The sequence below is a fragment of the Stegodyphus dumicola genome, chromosome 7 (assembly GCF_044657685.1).
Source record: "Stegodyphus dumicola isolate Sdum_Otavi_A_Nest chromosome 7, ASM4465768v1".
Taxonomy (NCBI): Eukaryota; Metazoa; Arthropoda; class Arachnida; order Araneae; family Eresidae; genus Stegodyphus; species Stegodyphus dumicola.
This window is the reverse complement of record NC_140774.1, coordinates 146,699,908-146,726,853: the sequence shown is the minus strand read 5'-3', so window position 1 is coordinate 146,726,853 and position 26,946 is coordinate 146,699,908. Positions and strand designations below refer to the sequence as shown.

The 26,946-nt window shown below is 31.6% G+C and overlaps 1 protein-coding gene across 3 annotated transcripts in view; it reads left to right on the top strand.

The window, feature by feature from the left end:
- The first annotated feature begins 5,671 nt into the window (after window positions 1–5,671).
- Window positions 5,672–26,946, top strand: part of LOC118179306 (ATP-dependent Clp protease proteolytic subunit, mitochondrial-like) — a 61,666-nt gene continuing 40,391 nt past the window's right edge. The window contains exons 1-3 of one of the 3 annotated variants that reach the window (XM_035348490.2): window positions 5,677–6,526; window positions 15,571–15,732; window positions 26,408–26,504. In XM_035348490.2, coding sequence (XP_035204381.1) covers window positions 6,494–6,526; window positions 15,571–15,732; window positions 26,408–26,504 — 292 coding nt within the window. In that variant the 5' untranslated portion in view covers window positions 5,677–6,493. Of the gene's footprint in view, window positions 6,527–11,956; window positions 12,610–15,570; window positions 15,733–26,407; window positions 26,505–26,946 lie in introns of those variants that run through there. The other 2 variants (XM_035348492.2, XM_035348491.2) reach the window with 2 other exon arrangements.

Below are 26,946 nucleotides of genomic sequence, written 5' to 3'. Positions count from 1 at the left end.
AGTAAAGTGCTGTGTCGTCGGCATAGCACGCAGTGAGAATATTTTCAATATTAGGAAGATCATTAATATATAAATTATAGAGAAGCGGGGAAATTACCGAGCCCTGTGGTAAACCCGGAATCTCGGAAGACATAATTTTGAAACGTAGATTTAAAACTTCATATGGTGGACATGAAAAATTTATTGAGAAACTTCGTCCACGAATTTCTCAATTTATAAATTTATTTGAATCTAATACTTCTCGAGAGGATTTAGAAAATAACTACGACTTTTTTATTAGTTCATTGATGGATGCAGCAACAGCGTCCTATAAGTCGAAAAGAGTACGGATTAAAACCTCTACATCATGGTGGTCTGACTCGCTCACAATAAAAAGGAACAAAGTTCGTGCTATAAGGAGACGTATGCAAAAAGAAAGGGATGACAATATAAGGCATTCACTTAAAATTTCTTATAAGAAGGAACTAGCAATTTTTAAAAGATTGATTATTTGAACTAGCAATTTTAAAGATTGATTAAGACAAAAAGTGAATCTTGGAAGGCATTTTGTGCTGCTATTGAAAATATTTATGGCTTCACTCAAAAGATTGCAGTGGACAGAGTATTTCCACCTCTTCAGCTGCCAGTAGAGGTAGCTCCGGACTGTACTTCTCTGGGAGAGAAATATAAAAAAAAATTTAGATGAGTTATTTCCATTGGATTTGGAGATTGACGATATGGATTTACATAAAGTAATGCGAGAAAAATTTAAAAATCAAACTTGGAATTCTACTTTAAGTGACTCTGCCCTCCTGGAGCTTGAGGAGTTAGAAAATACAATTCGTTCTCTACCGTCTAAGAAGGCCCCCGGACCAGACGGTCTTGATAATATTATCATAAAGATACTTTTCAAAGAATTCCCCCAATTGTTGTTATCTTTATATCGAGCATGTTGGAAATTGGCTTTATTTCCACGGCAGATGAAAATTGCCGAAATAGTTTTATTTGGCAAAAAAGGTAAAGATCCTGCTATTTTGTCTTCTTATAGACCAGTGAGTCTTCTTTCTTCTTTAAATAAACTCTTTGAAAAATTAATATTGAACAGACTAAATTATTTTCTAACTGAAAATAAAGTGATCAGCGACTTTCAATTTGGATTTAAAAAGGGGGTTTCAACTGAAATGGCTGTTATTAATCTGCTAATTACAGTAAAACGCAACAGGGATGGTAACAGGCACACGTTAATCATCTCCATTGATATACGTGGTGCATTTGACACGGTCTGGTGGCCTGACATAATCGATGCATTGGATAGCGCAAACTGCCCTGTAGAAATTTTGAATTTAATTCGAAATTATTTGGAACAACGCAAAATTCAATTAACCCTGGATAATGAAATTTTAATAAAAGATTTACAAAGAGGCTGTCCACAGGGTTCCTGTTTAGGACCAACCCTGTGGAACTTAGTCGCTAATACGGCCTTTGGTATGTTTGAAAATACTGAACAAGTAACTTTGCAAGCTTATGCCGATGATTTTCTGTTAATTATCTCAGGCGTAAAAGACATTGAAGTAAGAGATCAACAAGCGATTAATAAGTTTGTAGAGTGGGCAGACATGCATAAATCAAGAATTTCCGAAGAAAATCTACTATGTTGTTTATCGGTAGGAAAAGAAAAATGCGTCGAAATCCGTCTATAAAAATCCATGGAAGGCCAATAAAATGTGCAAACACCTTGAAATATTTAGGCTTTGTTATCAGCAATACGCTGTCTTGGTTTCCACATGTGAAACATCTTAAACAGAGATGTGCCGTTCTTACGAATGGCATGACAAAGACTATGGGCCTTAATTGGGGTACTTCCCCAAAAATCTTGCGGCTGTGGTATAAAACAATCACTGAAAGAGTTCTTTTGTACGGAGTCTCCATTTGGGGTTTTGATATGAACAAAACTATGAGCGGCTTACTGAATTCAATACAGAGGCTTCAGCTATTACTTATTTCCAAAGGTTATAGAACAACCTCGACAGCCTCACTGCAGATTTTGGCGGGTATACCTCCATTAGATCTGCAGGCTCAAAGAGACTCTTTCTTAGGACGGATCCTACGATTACGATTGAATGGGGATTTATGGAACCAACATCACCTAGTAAATGATTATGAACTACGGGTTCCATCTAATCTTGGCCATCCTGCCTCTTTAAAACTCAAATCTGCAGTCAATTTATACTATACGGCTCCAGTAGCCAATGACATTGCTCTATTTACAGATGGTTCTAAAACTGAACGTGGAACAGGTTGTGCATTTTGTGTATTTAACAATACTCAAAAGGTATATACATGGACTCGAAGGCTTGATGACAGAAATACTGTTTTTCAGGCAGAACTTTTAGCGATAAACGCTGCTCTCACTTATGTTAAAAGAAATCTATCGGGCAAGACTAAGATCTTCAGTGATTCATTATGTAGTCTGCAGGCTATCTCAGACATTACGAATAGAAATCCGATTGTACAAGTTATTCAAGAGAAATTGCTAAGATTTAATTCATCTGAATGACACTTCTTACCTGGGTGCCAACTCATGTTGGCATACTGGGCAACGAAGAAGCAGATACTTTAGCTAAATGGGCTGCTAATGATATCAACGGAATTGAAAATCCAACGAAATTGCCTTTTTCACACTTGAAGAGCGAGACTTTAAATACACTGCTTGTGAAATGGCAGGAAAGATGGACTAATGACTCCACAGGAAGACGAGTCTTCTCTTTCTTTCCAAAAGTTTCACTCAGTCAAAGAAGCACATCGAATTTTATACTCAATTTTTCACTGGTCATGGACCTTTTAATACATATCTCTTTCGATTTGGACTACGTACGACTGAGCTTTGTTTTTGCGGGGAGTTCGGAGACCCTGAACACTCTATCTTTCACTGTCCATTTACTAAAAACCTTCACTTGAATAAACCTTTAGATCAACACAGGCCAAAATGGGCTGAATTGATATTAAAAACCTCTAGTGAGAGTAAGAAATTTAAGGAAATTATGCTTTTCTGTCAGGAATTAAATTTTTCTGTAAATAATTCTCTCAGATCATCTCTATTGGGAGTGAGTAATTAACTTTCAGCGACTGTTAGATTTTTACTGTATAATGGTAATTGTTTAACTTTGTGTGTTTGATGCTTATTATTGTTCAGTTTTGTTGTTTCCACTACTTATGTTACTGATTTAAAATTAGAAATGGTTTTACGTAGAACAGACGTATCTGACATTGAATGCATCTATGCTCTTATAATTTGTAACGGTTACTTGTAGCCTATTACTTTCTTATATTGTACAAATAGTCGGTTTTATTTGTGACGCACATAGTATTTGTTGTATGGTACTGAAATCGTTCTTAATCATATATATATATCATGATTATTTTGTTCAGTTTTGTAATTGTTAATTAAATTTAACAGAACATTTTTGTGACAATTTTATTATTTTGCATATTTTAATGCGTTCCTTTGTAATTGAATTGATTCACTTTGGTGAACTTAATAGGCATTAATTGTGCATTCTATTATAAAAATTTGCATTCATGATAATTATTTTATATTATTCTTTACTTTAATCTTGAATGCATTTTGTATTTGATTTTGAAATTCTGTAAAATTTTATGTCGGCATTTTTCTAGTATTGCATTTGTCTTAGCGATGCCAGCAAACCTAATCTAGAATAATTATTTTGTATACCTGTTTGCACTTTTCTGAATTGAATAGTTGACCTGTTTTTGTGAATGTGATTGGTTTTACTTGAGTTCTCTATTGTAAAATGTGCATTTAAGGCAGTATTTTATAATAATTTTCTTTGACTTATTTTTGAATGTTTGACTTATTTTTGAATGAATGTGGTTTTTGGAATTGGAAATTTTTCATATCTTTATGTTGGCATTATTCTTGTACTGTATTTCTATCGCGTTACCAGCAAACCTGATGTAGAGTTTTTATATTACTTGGAGTGGTTTTGTTTTTAAACCAAATTTATGTTTTGTATTGTAATAATATCTCAGGTTGAGTGTATTTTATGATAATATTGTTCAGTTATCAAAGTTATTGGTTCTTAATTCTGAATTCATATGAAAAAATTTTATTTGGCAGTTTATTATTGTCTTAGTTTATCTTTATGCATTTTTTTTCTAAATTGAATGGTTCTTCTTGAAATTGTGAATCTAATTGATATTAATTGTGTATAATACAGTAATGGATGTATTATATTTTGTTTGCACCATAGTTTTTATTTAAATTAGTTGGACTCAGTTTTGAAATTGTTTGAATGCTTATAGGTACTACTTGTAACATGCTTTCTTTAGGGTCTATTATGACTATGTTACTTATGTTCTTGTGTTCTTGAAGGCCTTGTATGCCACTGTAAACTCAAAAGCTCTTTAGTGGTGAATTCTAGTAACTCTTTCGAATTTGCAAGTGTTGACTGCCTCTAGGGGTTCATATATTTAGGATCATTAGGGGTCCATATGTGTAATCGAGAGAGTTGTATTATTTTAAATCATCACAGTCTTGAGTGCATATCTTCAAATAACAGTATCTGAAATTCCATTTCTAGTGGTTGAACGTGTAGGCTGCGAGGGATCTGCTTAGTCATAATAAATAGCTTCTGGAGGCAGGGGCTTTAATCCGTGTAAGGCAGACATCATGTCAGCTAGGTAATGGAGCCCCTGTTCTCTGGTTAACGGTAAACCCGCGTGAATTTTTCTTGTGGTGGAGTAGTTATCTTAACTTGAAAAGTTCTGTTTTTTTAAAAAATCAGCGATTAGATAGATGATGGCAGGTGGGAAATTATAGTTTACCAGCTTGATGATAAGACCGTGATACCAAACTTTATCGAAGACTTTCTCTATATCCATAAAAATAGCAGCAACTACTTCCTTTTATTAAAATTTTCACCTATTCTAAGATCAATTCTAAGATTCAATTCTATGATTCCCAGAATCAAATCTAAGATTCAATTCTATGATTCCCAGGATTCCCAGAATCAATTCTAAGATTCGGGAGATCTACTGAGTCGTTGAGAATCCCTGGCGAAATCCGAACTGATGGTCTTTGATGATGTTACTTTCATTAATAAAAGTGGTGAGTCGAGACTCGATAAGGCCTTTCGAAAAGTTTGGCAATCGCAGGCAGAAGACAGATCTGTCTAAAGTTACTTGTGAGATTTCCAGCTTTGCCAGGCTTTTTAATGACAGTTAAAACGGCGTGTTTCCAATTTTTTGGGAATGTATTAAGTCTTAAACACGTATTAAAAATATTTTTAATAAGGACGATGCCTTTTCTTGGGAGGTATTGCGGGGCCTTATTAGTGATATTGTTATGGATTAAGATTCTTTATAATTTTCTGTATTTCTATGGCAGAAGTCGGGTTGTTTTGATTTTCAGGATCTTTGCAGAAGAAATCGGTCACGTGATTGATATATTGATATCATTTGAGCGTGGGAAATCATTTAAAGTAGTTGTTAAAGTAGTAACGTAGTTTTAGTGTTGTTCTTAGTTATCAGCGAAGAGGTTGGCAGTTTTCTTATGATCGTAAATTTTAGTATTATTATCATCTAGAATATGAGTCCAATATTGTAGGGAGTGCTTCGGAGAGTTTTAGCATCTTTCCACCCAGAGTGGTCGGTGTGCGAAAGACTTTCAATGAAGTTATCCGCGTAATTGTTTCTGTACTCTTGGATAACTTTTCTGAGGTTTCGATTGGCACCATTAATTAAATCTCCTTTTGTCTTGGGTGGAGTAGGATCGCTGATAAATTTTTCTTAGTTTATTTTTCTCTGTAATTTTCTGTCTAATATTGTGTGGAAGCGTATAATTCGTCCGTTTTGGAATAAATTTGGCGTGGTTGAGGGCTTCGTTGATTTTAGTGCTAAGATAGATTGTGGCATCATGATTTTCGCTGCTTTTAGTCATTTTAGTGGTAGCAGACGAGGTTCTTTAATATAGCAGATACGTTTTCTTCAAAGTGATCTTTTCGACACTTTATATAGGCGGAAGACCACCTCATCTTTACAGGAAGCTAAAAAATATAAAAAGTTAAAATTTCTTATTGCAGAGAGTCCCTGCAATTCCCTAAATAATGAAAATCTCTTTTTTCCTTCATTTCCCGTCCCCAGAAGGAGGAAAAACCTGTTATGAGCATTCTAACCTCCTTGGTTATGAGGGTGTTTGCTCAGGTTCTAGACACTTCTTAAATAACTTGGCGCGAACACTATTTACAGATATTCCTGCAACCAAGAAAATCCCGTAACTCCTCGTGTTTGTTTCCCTCTCTTTGTGCGAACTACCTGAATAGCAGCAATAAAAGTTTATTTCCATAAATAAATACATATATCACAATTTGATTATAGGAAGCTGGAAGCATCAGGCTTTGCCATTAATAAAGAAAAGTAGATTGTAAAAAGTCAAGTTTTCCATTATTGATATTTTAAATTATATTGTACGGGATTGTTACATTCTTAATTCATCATGCTATCTTCATTGAGAGCTGCTGGGAAAAAAGTAGGTTTTCCAATGCATTTATTTATCGTTCAAATATTATTGATATTTTGCTGTAAAATATATATTTGTTATAGATTTATGTTTCCTAACGTGATCGATTACTATTTGATAGCAATCGTTACTTTCTTTCGTTACTATAGTTTCTGTACATACAGAAATAGCTAATTAGAAATTTTCTTCGCATATATTCATATAATTTGTATCGTGAAATCTTTTAAGTGAATGATTGTCATAATTTCTGAATTTAAAGGTCTGTTTTATTAAAATAATGACCTGTGCTTAGTTGCCGAAATTTGCAAACTTAATCACCGTAATGTGTAATGAGTGAATTTCAGAAATGTTGACAAAGGCTTATGTGGTCACCATTTTAACTACATAGTATCCTTGTCTTATTGTGCTGATCAGGAGTTAACATTTTATAACAAAGTTAAAGAAACACTATTTTTAAGTTATAAATGGTAGTGTAATATTCTAAATTTGAAGACAGGAATTTTCATTTTCATTATCATATTTTCTGTCATTCAGTCAGTTCTATCATATACAAGATATTCATGTTTGCTGTGTTTAAGTGGTTATTTCCTATTAATTACCTATGAACTGCTATTTGCTGAGGGGCAGTTTCAAAGCTATTACCTTAGATAAAATCATGGAAGCAAAAAATTATCAGATGCAAACTGGCAATTTTGGCAATAAATTTTTAAAAGATCGCCAAAGTATCAATATTCATTTTAAGTCTGCAAACATTATCCACATATGAAAAAAAAATAAACTTGGACAGTTTAAATACAAATTTTGTTTATTAAATAAGGATAATATGAGATATTAAACAAATAAGCTGTGTTATTCTCTCCATATACACAGCAATTTGTTTTCATTAAAGAAAAATCAGAATTGTACAACCTTGTTAACAAATACTGGTCATGATCACAAACAACGAAAGTAATGTTACCAGAATAAAATCATTACCTTGGAACGAAGTTACCAAATTTGCCATGTACCTGGTACTTCATAAGCCGATATATTTTTAATTCCTTAATAAAAATGAACTGATATGCAATTTTTACTTATTAACTGATTTTCTTGATCAAGTTAAGGCTAATAATTTTGTTTAATCTTATATACTGACTTTGACAATAAGTAATTTTAAGAGAAGACCTAGTCTTTCATTATTTGCCATGGATTTGCTGGATGCATTAGGAGTTAACATGTATATTAGTTTTAAGGAATAGCTCAAGTGTGCAAAATTGTACCTTTAAAAATTACTAGTTGTTAATAGTTATTTGATATACAAAGAGAGAAATAGAGGTGATTTGTTTTATTCGTGATGTGAGAAGTGCAAAATTGTGAAAACTACAAAACATATAGTGGGTATGCAAGCACCATATTTGTAGCTGGACAACATCATCAAAGAGAACATAATCATGTACCTTAATGGTTAAAAAAAAATGAAGTTGCTTTAGCAGTAGATAATACTAAGTGAAAGCCCTACCAAACTCACAACACACCAGAGCACATTATTCAAGACGAAACAAATGTTGTCACAAAGCAGTCTTGTAGTGCCTAGTTGCCATGCTCTGTGTCAAGTTATAAAAGGAACTCTTAAGGAAATTTTGCCTCTGCAGCCAGCTATTTTGGAAGGTGCTGATATTCCATTAAAACTTAGGAATATTTGTGATGAAAAATTTCTAATAAATGATTCATCCTTTAACAATGAATATATACTTTTGTTCATGACTGAAAGAAAAAAAAAAGAGGGGCATTGTGCTATTGAAAGTAGTCTTTTATTGGGTAATGAATGGGCATTTAACTGGCAAAAATGCCAGAGTGCTTCTTCTTGCTAACATTTTGGTGCAGCATTTTAATGACCAGCAAATCAGAGAATTGTTATGCTCATTTATTTCAATATTTGAAGGACTTTTCTGGTAAAAAGAACCAGAGTTAAATTTTCATTTCATTAGCAGTAATTTCGAAAAATGCAGTAATTAATTCTTCTAGTTACGAACACCCAGATGCCTTGGTAAAGTATGAATTTCATTTAGGACAAAGTGTCTGGCCCCATATTGAGGTATCGGGGCTTGCTAAAAGATATGGTGAAGGTAAAAGTTTTATTTTGAAATTTCAACACAGTCTTTTCTTCTATCTAATGATATTCCATGGGCATTGGATGACATAAAGTCTCTAATTCTCTGATGAAACAAATGCATTTGTACAGTAGTTTGATGATAATTATGTACATAATAAAATTAGGGAGAATATGAGAAATTTTAACATTACTCAAAATCCTCCTTTCTTTTCTTCAAATTTTCATCCATGTTTAATTGAGTAAATCTTGATATTCCAAAAACACAAAATTGAGTTGAAGCAGGGCACAGACATTGTGAAATACTTGTTGGAGAATCTCATGTTGGTATTTACACAATAATTGGTGAGCTTAGAAGGAAAAGGACAGATGATATTGTTTGGAGGAGATCTCTTTCGCCAACTCTTAAGGAATATGTTGAACAAGAGAAACACATCACCACTGTCTTTGATGATCAAACAAAACTATAGATTTCTTGCATGGTTTTGCACACAATATTGAATTATAGACCATTAAAAAGGACGAAAACAACCAACCCTTAGTTGAGTTATCTGACTCATGCATAGATACAGACACACATGCCAAAAAAAAAAAAAAAAAAAAATGACAGTCTTTGAAAGGCCACCGTTATATAGTCTGTCAATTTTTTAACTTCCTCAAAATAGCTAATTTTTCTACACCAAAAGATGTAATCATAAGTTTCTACTGTTTTCTTTTGATTCTAAATACCTACCCTATGAATGCTCAATATTTTGCAGTTATGATATTAATATACCTCTTTCAAAGGTATCATGTTTGAATATTCATAAATTCCATTGGAGGGTAGGAAAAAATTCACAATCTTCAAATATATGATGCACATGTGCTGAACCTTTTATATTTACTGCATTTCAATCAAAACTGATAATTAAAACAATATTATATACACGTTTTTAATCCTGGTATATAATATATACTGGTGTCCCTACTGAGGGTACCTTGCCAATAGATGGCAGCATCAGGCTTCTCCTTCTCTACTCTGTAAGATGACAGAATTTCTTTACATTATAATAGTTTATGATGCAATAATTTGCTTATGATTAATTCACAAGTTGTTTAGGATTCAGTATTATGTTCATGGGTGTATGGGAAGTTTACTGAACCTCTCCTAGGACTGAATACAAGTATCAAAAGTCGTTAATTCAGACACCCATAATCCGGACCACAAAGCTACAAACTTTCTGCGCATGCGCACAGGCGTTTACGTGCGCGCGTAATACCTTTACGGCTACGAATATGCTTGTGCGCATGCTCATAAAACGTTTACGCATGCGCGTTTAATGTATAACGGATGGTGTAAGCTAAGCTAAAATTATCTAATTCAGTTAATGTTGCAGATTGCGTTGTTACTTAATCTTCGAATTGGATCCGGCTTATTATTTTTTGCTGACTGTTAGAGCAATTTTATAAAAGTAAGCTTAAACTTTTGATTATATCAAATAGAATTTACGATATATATTTGTTAATATGTAAAGGATCTAAAGCGAAAGTATGTTTCGAAATCCGAAATCTGTTTATCAATTTCACGCTGCTCGGTGGAGGAACGCCGCGGCGCGCAAGGAATTGGAAGTTGATCTGTCAGCGCTATCCTTATCTTCAGGGCAGATGTTTTTATTTTATTTGGCTTATAATTCCTTACCAAATGTAGTATTTCATCTCGATGTGCTCCGTCTTTGATATGATTTAAAACAAGTTCCTCATCATTATAATTCGCTTCCGATAGTGAAGAAAGTGACAGAGGTTATTGAAAACGAAAAAATTTCGTTTGACAAATTAGTCGGTATTCTCGACACAGCAATTATAGGACTTGAACAGCAGAACTTTGTAACCAAACAAGAAATTATGTCTGTTTAATAGAATTAAAGCGAAAGTATTATCACATGAAACGAAGCAACTTACATTGAAAGAAATGTTTAATAAAGTAAACAAATAAATATTAAGCTTTTTCTTTTTGTAAATTTTGATACCCTTTAGATCATAATTGTTCTTTATTTCATAAATTACGGTTTCATATTTTTAATTTTGTAATTTCTGCATGCCATCTTACCAGATTTAAACTGATGATCTGTAATCCGGAAAAATCGATAATCTGGAATCGCCGAAGTCCCGACGAGTCCGGATTAACGACTTTTGACTGTATATTAGTTTTGTTTTATTCCCTGTTACAATACACGAGTTTCTCATTCATCTCTGTTTAGCTAAAATTTTAATTTCAGCACTGCACCCTTTCCCACGAGAAAGACTCGTCTGGCGTCAAAAAACGTTACACAACTGTAGAGGTTAAATGTGGCATTGTTAGCTCCCAAACACACCTTTTGTTTCGGGTTTTCCAAAATCTTAGAATGCAGTGAAAATGACAGGTGATGGACAACAAATTTGTCACGCAGTGCTCGTGCCATCTTCACAAAGGGACATGCCATCACACAAATGAAAAACTCTAAAAGTACGAGAAATTGAAATGCACTTTAGATCCATTTCTTAATGCAATAGAAAAACTGCTGGTTTGAAAGCATGCTTTTATTCTTTAGGCAACATTAAAATTAATTTTGTTAATTTCAGATGAGAGACTAGGGAATACAAGAAAAATTTTCATCTTGGATTAGGATACAAGTATGTGGTTTAGTCTTCACAGCTGGTGAATTGAGGGAAATATTTCTAAGGCCAGTTTTAAATGCAAAACATTTATCTTTGGAAAGAAAAAAAAAAAAAAAAAAGTGCCATTGAGTTTTTAAAGTTTTGATTGAAATAAGAGCTTTGAGGTGTATCAAATAATAAAATCGTTTAACAACCTTTCTTCTTGAACAAAATATATTACAACTTATATTTACAAAAAATTAAAAAGGGCCCCTTACTGGGCCTGATAATCAAAAGTGTGTGTAGAGGGGTGATTCTTACTATCATAGCATGAAGCATACTCTTTTTATATGTTACCTAAAGCATAAAATATAATAACTTCAAAAATGCAACATAATTTTTCAGCTGAATCATAGTGTTTCATTTAAAAATTTTTTAAAAATTTTTTCGCCTGAGTAACATTTCCTTGTAACATTATGCTAGCTCAATTACAGCATGATACGGTTTCTGCATGAAAATTTGCTAAAATTTTTCATAAAATAATAATATTGAATTTAAATCACTTTTAAAATCTTTTTACCCATATTTTACATAAGTATATTCAGCTGGGTGGCATCATCAAAGTGTGAAAAACATAAATTTTATTTTCTAATTTTAAATTTCTAGTGAAATTTTAAAAGTTTTTTGCCTTCAGACTTACATAACTGTACTCAAGCACCCATCTCCAAAGATGCACATCAAAAGTTCGCAAAAATAGATGGAAAAAAAAATATTAACAATTGGCCTGGGAAAAAAATGTCGTAGAGGGGCATCAGTATAAAATATGTATACCAGCCCTCAAAATTCAGGATTTCACTCTAGATTTTTTGGAAGTCTCAATTTTGTGTCCTAAGTTACAGTTCATTTAAAATTTTTACCACAATTTAAATTAATTTATATACCACCCCTCAAAGGGTTAATGCTACCCAAAATGGACTAAGATTCTAGAAGGGCTACTAGTAGCACCATGTCCCTCTTAATTTTGCAACATTTAGTTCATCTAGCTGGAAAAAGAATGGCTCTCCCTACTTTGAACATTCAGAAAGCTGCTTTAAAAACTAAGCTTATTGGTACAAAAAAATTTCATAGAAATTACAAAATAAAGATTCACATTAGCCATTTTGTATGCTGTTGAAGAATTGGTACTAATAATCAAATTGCAGCAGAAGCTAGGTTCTTTAAAACTCTGCTTCAAGATTTGAAAGAACTGCATAATGAATATTATGGAAAAGCTAAAGATAAAGTTTGATCCAAAACAGAAAAATTTCATTAAACAAAAATGACATTAAACAAAAAAATTTCATAATGATGCTTGATTCATGAACTGGAAGTACATTGTGAGACAAATCAGGTAAGTCTTTTAAACCTCATTACTCAATATTCAAGAATTTAAAAAAATGAACTAAGAGTTAATAATTTGAAAAGTCCTAGTATTTGTTTTTCCCAAATTTTCCTACTGGAATTCTCTGATTTGTATGAGTAGTGGATTATTACATTTAATAATCATTACATTTAATAATCTAATATCTAAAAATCCTCATTTAACAGATTCTCAGAAATGTTTAAGCACTGTTTTGTAAGACTTTGTTTATTTTGTAAGACCAGTTTAATAAGACTAATGTATTTTGCAGTAATTGACAAAACAGATAATCTTCTTAGTAAAACATAAATTTTATTTTTAGTTTAGATATTTTGTATTCAAATCTTAAATGTCAAAATTTTCATACATCTACTAGCTGGTGAAACTTCAGAATCATCATTTTTAAACAATATCTTCTGTTGCTGAGCAATGGTTACATCCTATAAATATGGCGTTGCCACTTCAATAATTAATATAGTTCTATGTTAAATAACAAGATATTACAAGGCCAAGTTCAGTTAAAACCTCAGACAGCACAGATGTCATTATTTAAAGTATTAGAAGACCGTTCCAAGAACAAAAGAATAATGGTAGATACACATGTTCAAAGCATTATAAACTATCTCAAACTTGGTCAAGAGTTCAGCTAAAGAACATTGAGAAATGGTAAATCATATAAAAAGAATATATAGCCATTGAAATTATTAAATTCGGATAGTGATTAACTTTCAGATGTATTGTTAATAAATGTTATCATTCAGAATCTTGAAAATAATTTGAAACAACTTTCATGTCAAATAATGTTTGAGAATTTGAAATATTTTTGCAATTTAAAATGAATTAGACATTAGAAAAGTTATTGCAAAATATACCATTTAAAGGTGTAAACAAATTTGTCTCATCAGTTGCAATATCTCACAGTTAGTTTGAATAACTTTTTAAAAATCATCTTGTGTTATGTGCAGAAACATATGTGCCATACACATTTTTTTATGACATTCAAGGATATGAGTCATACTGAGAGATTTGATGTTATTGAGAAATGCAGACTCAGCTTAAATCACTAATTCCTATCTCATAAAATATCTGAATGTAGGTCAAAGATCACTTGTTCAATTTGTAAGCTTAAACATCATACTTTATTTATTGCACAGAAATTTAAGTAAGAATTCCACACCTGCTTTGAATGAATCAGAAACTGGAAAGGTGCATACAGATGGGTATTGACTCCTGCTCATTTCTTAATAATGACTTAAAAAGAATTTTATTGTGTGTTGATATAGTTCATATTTAGGATTTATATGAATGTAAACATCCTGTGGTTGCAATCTTATAACTGCTGTATGTGCTAATTTATTGGGATTTTATTAATCCCAATAAATTAGCCCAATAAATAATCTATCTGTGTGTCCAATAATCTATCTGTGTGTGATCTTTCACTTTATTAGTGAAAGATCAATAAAAATCAATATTTATCAATAAAAAACTGCAGAACTTTTCACATGACTTCATATATATATACTTATATTTTTGCACGTGTTTAATTATTTTGTAAAATTAACTTCGCTTTGTTGTTTAATGTTGGATTTCAAATGAATGTAGTTTTTATTCTATACGTGCTTCAATTTAACTTTACTTACTTGCCTTTAATTTTTTATTTAATGTTGTCTGGCCACTAATCATTATTGTTAGTTTAGTTTCTTAGAAGTGGCAACAAAAAAATTTATAGAATTAGCAAAAATATATGTTTATGTAGTTAGACTTATTAAAGAAGAATGACATATTATTCATATGAGTGATGTTTTACTTAAGTTAATAAATGAATACTTTAGAATATTTTTAATAGTCTCTTAAGACTCTGTGATATGCTGGTAGCATAATGGTTTTTTTTTGGTACTTTTCCGTTTTGCCGGCGCAAGCGATAAAGTCGTCAATAATGGTACAACCGATGTCAAACGGAATATTCTCGCTGGTAACCTTTTACGCCTCATTTTCAAAACAAGTCGCAGCTTTTTCTTATCAGATTGATTGTTTCTTTCAATACTGGCATATAATTACATAGAATTTTTATCAGATAGTTCAGTTTTATGTCTAAGGCCATTTTCAGTAATTAAGTCAATTAGGATGCAATCACAGCACTTACCCGAAGCCGAAAATATAGAAAAGGAAAGTCAAGGGTTAAATTCATCAATTCTAATGAGAATGCATTAGTGAAGTAAAGCACTGCAGTTTTACAAAATTTCTGAGTAAGCTATTCGTACGCATTGAAATATTTCTTGCATTTAAACTTGTGTTCCAAATTAAGATTTAACTTGAAATTAATGTAGATAATTACTGAGAGCATTAGATTTTTGTAGAGTAGTTTACGTGAGATGAGATCGCTTGGGGTCACGTGATATGAACCGGCGAATTAGGATGTTGAACCATGAAAGCATAGTAAATTCTTAAATTGAAAGCATAGTAAATTCTTAAATTAATGTCTTTTTACAAATTTATTGTCTTTATTTATTGGCTTTTTATAAAGTTTTAAGCGATATTAACATGTTTATGTCTTCAAAAAAAGAATTCTTAGAACTAAAATGTCTTAAATATTTTCTATGTGTATACTGTATGTTGTTGCCAATAAAGTCTGCTTGGCGAAATTTGCGCCGGCGAAACGGAAAAGTACCGTTTTTTTTTTTTACACATAAGCAGACAGTTAATATTCATATTTTTTATGCTGAATGGCAACAAGTAGTGATTTGTAAATTTTTTTTTTTTATTCTGTTATTATTATTCAAAGTAGCAACTCATTTTGATAGCTAAAAATAAAAGCAGTAAATTTAGTGATTCTTGCTATTTCTAAATTATAATTCAGTTTGAATATCACTAGTCAAGACTACAAAACTTCCATCTTTTGTTTTCATTATGCCATATTAATAATTTCATAATATACTGAAATTCTTTGTACAGCTTTTAGGTGCATATTCTGCAACTGTCAGACATGAAAATAGTTTTCATCAAAGCTCCAAGCACTTCCTTCGGATCCCCCTGGCTATTTCAAAAGATGAAGGAAAAGCATATGATATTTATTCCAGACTTTTAAAAGAGAGAATAATTTATGTTATGGGTGATGTAGGTAGCTGTCTTTTCATATTATCCTTTTTTCCCCCAACAATAATGTGATTTTTATTTCTTATTGCAGGAGTGATTGCAATCCAGATGTAGCCAGAATTACAGATTTTTAACCTGCTCAAATCTGGAGTGTCTGAATTTTTTGTAATGTAGTCTTATTATCTTTCTCATTTTCTAGGAAAAATATATCATTGAAGGATTTCATAGATTAAAAAAATAAATAAATAAATAAATAAATAAAATAAAATAAAATTAGACTAAATTGGACAGGAGACAGAAATTGGACAGGAGGTATGATTACTGAGAGAAATCGATCAGTAAGCTGAAGTATTCAGACTAAAAGAAGATGGAAATACAGATTATTGACACAAATGATTAAATCTGTTTTATTTTGCTTCCATGTACCCATTGCTCATAGTTCATTTAATTGGTCAGTCAGACAAGAAATTTTTCTTATACTGAAAAGTTTTGTGTGCTGTTTGCTTTACACTGAAACAAAAAAAGAAACTGATACTGTAAAGTTTTGTGCAATAACATTCAGGCTAAAAGAGGTGGAAGTAAAAGCATCCTATAACTAAGCAGACTAAATCTATCTTAATTTGCTTTTAAAGCCCCGTTCACATGCAACGCTCCTTCGCACAGCTGCCGTTAGCAAGGGGAGAAAAAGGAGACATGAAAGAGTTTCGTCTTTAGGACCCATTCAGAAGACCTCCGTCTTCCTTCCCCTTTACACCTAAGCTTCTGTGAACAATCACGTCTCCGAATCGGCAGATTTCTAATACTGTTTACACATTTTTAATGTTGTTTACTGTTGTTAATTTTGTAATCTGGACTTTCGCAACTGGTTCCTGAAAAATATATGCTTTTTAATTATTATTTATTATTTTATAAGCTGTAATTTAGTTCACTCTTGGTGCTTGTCTCTATTTTTAACAGATGGTCATGGATTTTTAAACTGCTTCCCGATAAGATATAGAACTCAAACTTTGTACATACACTGCTTGTAGATGTGGTATCACACTTTTGATTTTTAGAGGATTAGATTTTTTCAAATTTAAAGTTGAAACAATTTTTTACAAATATTAGCAAATAAACTGAGAATCTCAGAATATTATAGCTTGCACCATAACACACTGTGGAGGAAAAAAAAATTTAATTAAATTTTAGCGTAATTTTTTTTTTAATATTTTGGGAGAATTTTTGAAAATTTTTCATATTTTTAGACGTCTTGACACCCATTAATTTTAAAATTTCATATCTAAAAATATATCGGTTACTAACTTGCAACATTTTTACAGCTTATAAAACAAACGTTTCACATTTAAAAAAATGATACAGGAAATTAATTGGATGATTTTTTTTACTTTTTTGAAAAATGTGCAATGAAGGAGAATGAGAAATATTGGTTCTTCTTGGGCATCAATTCGAAACATCGGTTTCAAAGTAATAATCTCATTACACCACACTATTTTTATGACATTATTTATGCTATACAGTCAAAAGTCGTTAATCCGGACTCGTCGGGACTTCGGCGATTCCGGATTATAGATCATCAGTTTAAATCTCGTAAGATGGCATGCAGAAATTCTAAAATTAAAAATACGAAACCGTAATTTATGAAATAAAGAACAATTATGATCTAAAGGGTATCAAAATTTACAAAAAAAAAAAAAAAAAAGCTTAATACTTATTTGTTTACTTTATTAAACATTTCTTTCAATGTAAGTTGTTTAAGTTGCTTCATTTTATGTGATAATACTTTCTCTTTAATTCTATAAACACATAATTTCTTGTTCAGTTACAAAGTTCCACTGTTCAAGTCCCGTTAATTGCTGTGCCGAGAATACCAACTAACTTGTCAATCGAAATTTTTTCGTTTTCACTAACCTCTCTGTCACATTCTTCATGTCTTTATCCATTTTTTGCAGCAATTCTACTTTTTGTTTGATGGACATCGAAACATACTTTCGTTTTGTACGATCCTTTGGGAGCTCCAGAATCGGAAATTCTATTTGACATAATTGAAAGTTCAAGTTTACTTTTATAGTATTGCTCTTACAGTCTGCAAAAAATAATAAGCCTGATCAAATTCGAAAATTAAGGAACAACGCAATCATCAACATTAACTGAAATAGATAATTAGATAATTTTAGATTATACCGTCCGTTATACACAAAACACGCACGCGAAAACGTATTCTGTGCTTGCGCACACGCATATGCGCAGACGTAAAAGGTCTTACATGCACGCGTAAACGCCTATGCGCATGTGTCAACGCGGCGCATGCGCAGAAAGTTTTTAGCATTGAGGTCCAGATTATGGGTGTCCGAATTAACGACTTTTGAATGTATAAGTTGTTATTGTTGCCAATTGTTAGTTCAGCGTTAGATTGGAGATATTTCTGAGTTAACTTTCTCTTAAGATGCGTTTTGCATTCCGTTGTGTTTAACGTTCTTATTAGATTGAAGCATAATTACTGATTATACTTAGTGATATTCTAAACACTTGTACGAGTATTTCTGTGGAAAATTCCAGAACTTTGAAGTGTTTCTGTTGATAAAATAAATTTAATTAAGCTATCATCGGATTTGAGTGCAATGACAATCATTTATGATCTATTATCAATCTATTACAAACCCATACGCATGCAACAGTATTATAATTAATTAATGTATTAAATTGTTTTGAACGTGTTTTACAAAACAAAAACAGGTAAAGAAAAATTCTGCTTGCGTTTTATGAGTTCTTGCAATTTTTCTGGCCACATAAGGTTTTAAAAAAAGGTTTGTAATTTATGTTTATATTTACCAATTGAATAAATAGCACTAGGTTTGATTTATATATATATATAATTTTATTACTGAAATTCAGTAATAAAATTTTAAAAATTTGAAATCATTAAATGTCTATTTAGACAGTTTGTATTCTTTAAACTGCAAATGCAAACTGAGAAACCTTTTGCATTTTTTTCAATAAATCCTTTTACTTAAAGTCCTAAAACATATACAGGTATGGACTAAATTTTTTATTATTTTTACTGCTTATTTAAAATTATATACTTTATAGAAACAAGGATGGGTTTTGCAAAATACTGAAAGGAAAAAATTATTTGAAAATGTGACTGAGATCATATTTGTTTTAAAGATTTTAGATAAAAGTGTATTTTTTTCCCTCAGAAACTAATTAATTAATTGCAAAATCATTCCTTGAAGTTATTAAGAACAGTCTAATAAATACAACAAAAAAACTGGGGGGGGAGACATTGAAAATTGTAGAAGAAAGACATTTTAATTGTAAAATTTTTCTTCAAAAATTTAAATTAAAAAAATACTAGTAAAAACTTTTTTTCAGCTTAAAATTATTTTGTCTCACAAAACCATTTAATAATATTCATAAAAAGTAGATGAAAATGCATAAATTAAAAAAAAAAAAAAATCATTCAAAAGGTACCGAGTCCCTTGTCGCGTTGAAGCCGATATGCACTTGTCTTAACTTTAGTTTTAATTTGAACGATATTTCTGGAATACCTAGCATCAATATAACCTTGTCTGTATTTGTCTATAATTTGCGTATCTTGTACAGTTCTATCTAATTTTTGGGGGGATGCTATCACATCCCCAGATATCTATCAGCGCGATTGTTTCGCTGACAGTCCAGCGAGCAGTAACTAAAACCACGCAGTATAGTACGGGAAATCTCCCCATTTGCCCTGCTCCCGAGAGGTAAGGAACATTCAACCAAGTTCTACCTACAATTCGGTGAGGCAGTTAATACTTGTCCCATGTGAACGGGACACGTTGGAAGAACCGGCTTTCGCTACCGGTCGAATCTGTTCTTGTGAACGGGGCTTAAGTGCTCATTGCTGAAAGTTCATTTAATTAAATGGGTGATATAATGAGAGAATGTAGAATATCATTAATAATGATAGCCTAGTGTTGCACAAATTGTGAAATATTCTTTATTTTTCATTAAAATAGTGTATATGAAGCATTTTGATCAGAAAATTCCCCTGAAGACCATATTGTTAAAGATTTTAGGGGTAATTTAGTGAATAACTGGAAAATTAAGAAACAGTTTCTCATCTCCAACACCTATATCCATACATATAATACTAATCTAATATTTATAGGGCTAAGTGTTTTGCTAATCATATTGAACTTTAAGTTGCTAACAAAGGAAAATATCAATGCAGCGGTTTGCAGAATATAAATGCAGCTGTTCCCACAACTCTCCCCATCATAGGGGGGGGACCTAAACAATATATATATATTTGTTGTTGTTTGTTAGTTTTAAATGTTAAGAAACCAAGAAGGTAAGCAACTATGTGAAATGATGTAAAACAAATTAAGGTTAATCTTTGGATTATGGTAACTTGGCGAAAATTTGGCGACCAACTCTGCTACAGCAACCCTCTATTTTTTTTTCGCCACCATTTTGTCTTCATGAAGTAAAGACATGTTTCTTTTCTTTTTATTTACTCAACACTTTTTCCAACAATCTGCTAGCCGAAATACACTTATGCTAGAAATTTTATGGAACAAAACTGCTTAATCATGACAAATATTAACTGCAAAATTGGGAAAAAGTGCAGAATCGCAAACTCCTTGCCGCGTTTTTCAGAATCGCACATACACAGTAACCATGTACACGTCGACTTAGTTTTACTTAAAAAAAACATCCCAGAATTGCACAAAAATGGCATTGCACACACTCTTGACTTTATCCATCTACACTGCTATTTTCTCATAAATTACAAAAATTTGCATGAAAATGCAGGAAAATTTTGTGAATCTTTAAACTCGGTAAAAAGGACATATATGAAATTACCTGATTGCGAAAAAGTACATACCCTATCCAAGAATGAACATTTCTACGTATAATATAAATAAAGTATCCAAAAACTTTTACCTCTAAATTATCCATTATAAACGTCACCAACGAATTCATAACAAAACATTAAAAATGGTTATAAATGTTAGTCTCAAATATTTAAATTATTTCCATGGACGTTTACTTCCACTGAAACGTATACCAAATTGCTACAAACATATAATTCACAAAATAACTATCATTTAATTAAAATATAATTAAACCATGTACACGTCTACTTTTTTTTACTTAAAAAAAATATCCCAGAATTGCACAAAAATGGCATTGCGCACACTCTTCACTATATCCATGTACACTGCTTTTTTCTCATAAATTAGAAAAATTTCACGAAAATGCATGAAAATTTTGTGAATCTTTAAATTCGGTAAAAAGGATATATATGAAATTACCTGATCGCGAAAAAGTGTATACCCATTCCAAGGATGAACATTTGCACGTATAAAATAAATAAAATAACCAAAAACTTTTCCTTCTAAATTATCTATTATAAACCTCACCTGCCAATTTATAACGCAAACATTAAAAATGGTTCCAAATACTTAGTGTCAAATACTTAAATTCTTTCCATGCACAATTACTTCTACTCAAACGTATTCCAAAATACTACAAACATATAACTCTCAAAATCACGATCATTAAATTAAAATATAATTAAATTAAAAAACACTACTTAAAATATAAATAAGCACATACATTAAATTAATAAAAATTAGCTTACAATCCTAATTACTTTAAACTAAATCATTGCTAATAACAATTTTGCAATAATACCATATTAATTTATTTACTCCTTACATTTAGAACAATGCATAAAAATAATATCCTCAAATAATTCAAACTTATCTGTAATATCCTTCCTTTCACACAATCTCATTTCATTCCCACATGTTGGACATTCATACTTATCCGCATTAAGCAATTCTTTTCAATTACACTTAAACACAATAAAAATTTCGGATTTACTTTATATAGGGCCATGGGATCCCAATATTAAACAACACTGTTTCACAGAACATAGAATGAAACTGATACTATAAAGTACAGCAGATATTTTTACAAATTTACTCCCTTTTCCGATTAAAGAACAGTGATTCGTCCATTTATGTCACATGACATATCTCATGATCTCTCATTTCCCTCACACAAAATAATGCGTAATCGGAACTGAGTACTTCTCACATTATTCCCAAAGTCCTAGGTAGTAACCTTTATCGCCTCCAAAATGTCGCCAAACTACCTGTTACCATATTCCAAAGAGTAGCCCAAATTAATTTTTAGTAAATTTAGATAAATTATACTTGTAACTTTTATAATGAAATTGTCCAAAAATATGTTTGTATGCATATATCTGTATGTGTTTCACAAAAAATTCTGAATTTGACATTTTATCAGATTTTTCCTCCTTGCTTGTTTTTAGGATTTTTGAAATAGGATTGCAGTCACCCCTGTTAATAGTTCATGCTTTATTATTCAAATGCTGTGATTAATTTGAGTTATATTACTTTATGTGATTGATATACTGTAATTAAATATTTTATTATTTAAAAGATAAGGAATGAATAAATACTTTTCACTATTTTCAATAATTATGCAATTTATTAATGCTTATTATGCTGCTGTGAATTTGATTTTCTCTCAGAGCATCAGAAAAATTTTATGAGCTTCATCTGATGAAAAAACACATATTTAGATAATGTATTAGTGCAACTACCTAAATAGAAGTCACCAAATATTATCAGAATGTGGCATAAACCAACGTGTGTGTACAGTTCTGTTTTTTTTTTTTTTTTTTTTTTTTATAAGCAATGCTGCCGTTTTCATATACCTTCTTTTTGTTATATACCAAGTTCCAACATTTTTTATTCACAAATTGTGACAGCTTTTGTCTTAAATTCATTTGTCTCAAATGGAAGAAACTGTCGTATAATTTCTGCAAGAATACAATATTTTGCTGGAAAATCACTAAAGGGAACAATTGATTTAAATCTCTTCTGATCGATATCACTGGGAAACAGCAATTTTTTTTTGGATCTGTCACTCGTTTTTGACTAACTTTTGGCCTCTGAATCCAAGAATAACCTTAGTCTTTGATAAAGTTTTTGTTTTTGAATGCCAACCGAGCATTCTTTAGAAGTTCTGTCATTGTTCCAATGAAATGCTCCTCTTTAAGGAGCTGCCGAATCTGTGGACCATCAAGCACAGCGGCCTTTATCTTTTCAAATAACAGGAAATGCTGAAATAAGATACTTGAAACAGTTTCCTTCAATTGGCAAAGCTTTAACAAATTGCTTGACGAGACTCAGTTTTATATGCAGAGAAGGAAATATAATATTTCTGTTGACAAGGGGTTGATATAGAATGTTTGAATCCCCAGGTTTCAGATCTTTTTGGTGGCCAATTCAACTGCACCCAGTGCTTTTCAGAGGTCTGCTGTCCCACATACACAAAAAAACAGGGATACTTGATATATCCACAAACAGGGATCCATGGAGAAATCAGATCACTTTAAGGTCAACACAGATAATCCATTGGTGCATGTGATATTGCAACAAATCAATGACTCTCTTTATGTCTTCATATTCTTCACACAAACTGACTGAATGGCCTATTGGGACTGTACCAAATAAATTTCCATTTTGGAGGGGGACACACTTCAAGCTCCACTTTGAGCTATCAACGAAGATTTGTTATTGAGTTGCATTATAGGTTGACATTTCTTTTAGACCATGGGATATCTTAGCTCCTTTTTCAGTTTATTCTTTAAACAAGTTTTTCTCGTGCAGTCCTGATGCTAATAACTCTGAAGCTTTTTTGAATAGTCTCAAATTTCATGCCAAGCATTCAACTCATGCTGGTCAAATTTCTTACAAATGGAATCATCTTCAGTTTTGAAACCTTCATCATTGGGGTCAATTCGATATTCACCAGAATTGTAGTCCTGTATTTCCAAATGGTAATTCTTTGGGAAGTTCAGCTGAGTGGGGCACTGGGTGTATAAATCTGATGGTAAACTAGGATACTCTATTTTTCATTTTTTTTTCTTGTTACATTCTGATGTTTTCTCTATACAAAAGTAACAATCAGTCGAGTGATCTTTAGGCTCTCACCAAATCATAGTTATACAAAATGGAAATATAGAACGTATTCCCTTCACCGCATCCATAAACTTTTGACACCATGCTTGCAGACTTTCTGAAGGGCTCATGATTTATCTTGATCACCAATTTCCATTTTAAAATAGGCTTGCCTGATAAATGTATTTTGATGTCCTTTGACTGGGAATGGTAGAACTGCCACATATATATCACAAAATGAATCAGGCCTGTTTAAAAACTTATGAACTAACAGAGGCAGAGATAATGAAAGGTTTCATTTCATATGCAATGGGCGTTTTCGTGATTTCCCCCATGAGTAACTTGTATACGAGCCAGTTTCCCTCAGAAAGTCCTCCATGAAGGCATCCCTCCCTATAGGCAGATAGCCCTCGAGGCTTTGCCATAATCACATGCACACATACACACACACATTTCATATCCAATATCCGGAATGCTCTAAAATCTGGACCTCAAAGCCACCAACATTTTTACTTCCTTGTATGAAGTAAAAAGGAAGTATTGTAATCGCGAAAAGTTTCAGGCAGGATATTTCAACGAAAATATCCATTTTGACCGCTTTCGAATGAAATTTAACGATGTATTTGCATGAAATCTGTACGTAAGGACAGAATAAAAGACACTTTTCCTCCAAAAAAAAATTATAAAACTGCTTTAAAATTAATTCTAAAGAGAATTTTTCATGGCTTCTGTACGAACGTACGTATCTCGCATAACTCAAAAACAAGTAGCCTCAGAGCATTGGAATTTTGTATGTAGGACTACTATAACATGTAGATGTGCTGCTCGTATTTTGGTTGCAATCGGCCGTGCCAAACGTATATAAGAATAACTCAATTTCGTACTAAGGGAATTTAAAATTATACAATATATTTATATATATATCCACACTGTTACCTGGCTCAGTGATCTTCTTTACCCTTATATGTTTGTAAATTGTACATTTTTTGCTTTAAAAATGATTGAATTATGTTTTTCTTATCTTCCGGTTGAGGTTTTTATGCTTTTAGTAAATCTGTAGAATTATCAACAATTTTAAAGTTGTTTAAGTGCCACTAAGCCTAATAATTTTTCTGATGGTGGCCATTGCTTGTTTACATTTGAAACGGCAGAGTAGTGGATTTGTTGCCAATCTAGAGAAGCGTAGCTTCGCAACAACAAAGCTAACGCCTTAATTTATTATTGTGAATTAAACCATGCTTATTCCTTTCTAGAATTTTTTCGAGGAAATAAGTGTTTAAGATTTACTTCGTAATTTTTAATACAGATATTTTGAGTTTTTATGTATTTTTGTCTTGTCGGGAAGTGAGAACTGAATTAATTGAATGAGAAATACTAAATCGTCTGTGAAAAACTTTTTCTTTTTTTTTTTTTTTTTTTTTTTGTTTGCTTAATTTCTTTTATACGTCGTTCTAGCTTTATTATAGTATTTGAATAGAACATGTGGCAACGATTAGATAATTCTTTAAATGATATAAATTTTGTGCATTCTGAGTTATAATATGAACGAAATATAATACTGTTAAGAGAACCTAGTGCCAAAGTGTTGCTATGGTAAACAAATACAGTGAATTTTAAAGAATGCATTTATTTTATTGTGGTTTATGCGCTGTCGGTGAAGTAGATTTAATTCAATCCAATAAGCTTAAACGAAATGCAATAAAAAATGCGTATAATTCCGTACAAGGAAGTCGTGGTGTACACATCAGATTTTTTGGGGGGGGGTATCCCTTATGTGCACGCATTTGATTTTTTTTAATCCATAATAAAACGTGTTGGGAGTACTGATTCTTAGTTTTACTCCATCACTAAATAAAATAACTCATTATTGAAGAAACCATCATTTTAGGATAAATTTGTGTGATAAATAATTTGGCTCCGAAGCTGCACATCTGCTTTGCATACATCTCCAACCAAAACATTCCACATAGAAACATGACTGATTTTACATCTACTAATATTTTATATCGCTGACACCCACGAATGTTGTGAATCATTATTTATTATATTTTGCTTTTATCATGCCATGTTTATCAACACGACAGCTTGAGTAATGTTTCATGCAGCAATACATAAGCAATTTTTTTATATTAGTAATGGAATCCCAAAGAGTAACTTTAAAGTGAGGATCTAATATCCAGGCAAATCCCAAATATGGAATCGCCAAAGTTCCCGATGGGTCCGGATATCGGACTTTGTACTATAATAAGTTTTCAGGCTCAGGTTTTAATGCCTGGGCTTCAGGTTTAAGAGGCCTTGAAATTATTTATAACTCTTTATAATTTGGTCAAACTAGAGATAAAGCTGAAGTAGATAATCATGTATTTTTACATAATTAAATAATCCAATTCAATCCATCCTCTTATACTTTGCCTTGGCTTTCTTTACAATGCTTTGCCATTGTAAAGAAAGCCAAGGCAAAGGCTTTCTTTACAATGATAACAGATTATAGCAAAACACATTAGTTTTGCTATAATCTGTTATCAATCACGTACATCAAAATTTATGTATGTTTTTTATTATAAAGCTTTTTTCATTATCTTATTAATATTTATATATTGTAAATTCTTAGAATGCTGTGTGGAATTGCGAGTAATTTTATGCCATCTGTTTCACAGTATGGTTATAGAGCATTTGATATTTTATAAAAGTTACTCTTTTTTCTCCTTTAGATCACAGATGATATGGCTAGTGTGGTTGTAGCGCAACTTTTTTATCTTCAATCTAAAAGTAGTACAGAACCTATACATATGTACATAAACAGTTCTGGTAAATGTTTTCATTTCTCTTAATTCATGTAAGCATTTCTGCATGTTTTATTATGCTACTTATTTTTTGTTATAAATATGTAAATTCTCAGTATTATTTCTCTGTTATTTGATCTTGCTAATTAATTTTTAATTATACTGTTGCTTAATAGGTTACTATCCAACTTCGAGTAGTTGTTTTGTTTTAATATGTTTTATGACTACCTTGCTATGATCCAGCTGTTTAAATTATATTTTTAATTTGTTACAAGTAAACTAAAAAAGGGCTTTTCTTTTGAAAATGTACGTATTTTTAAAAATGCATAAAGACTAAAATCATTGAAAGCAGTAGCTCTTAATAGATTTGCAGTTACTCATTAGAATTAATTAAGATACAAGCACTAGTATACTACCTTATAAAAAGCATTAAATGTAATTAAAATTTTGTTCAGATTTCTAATGGC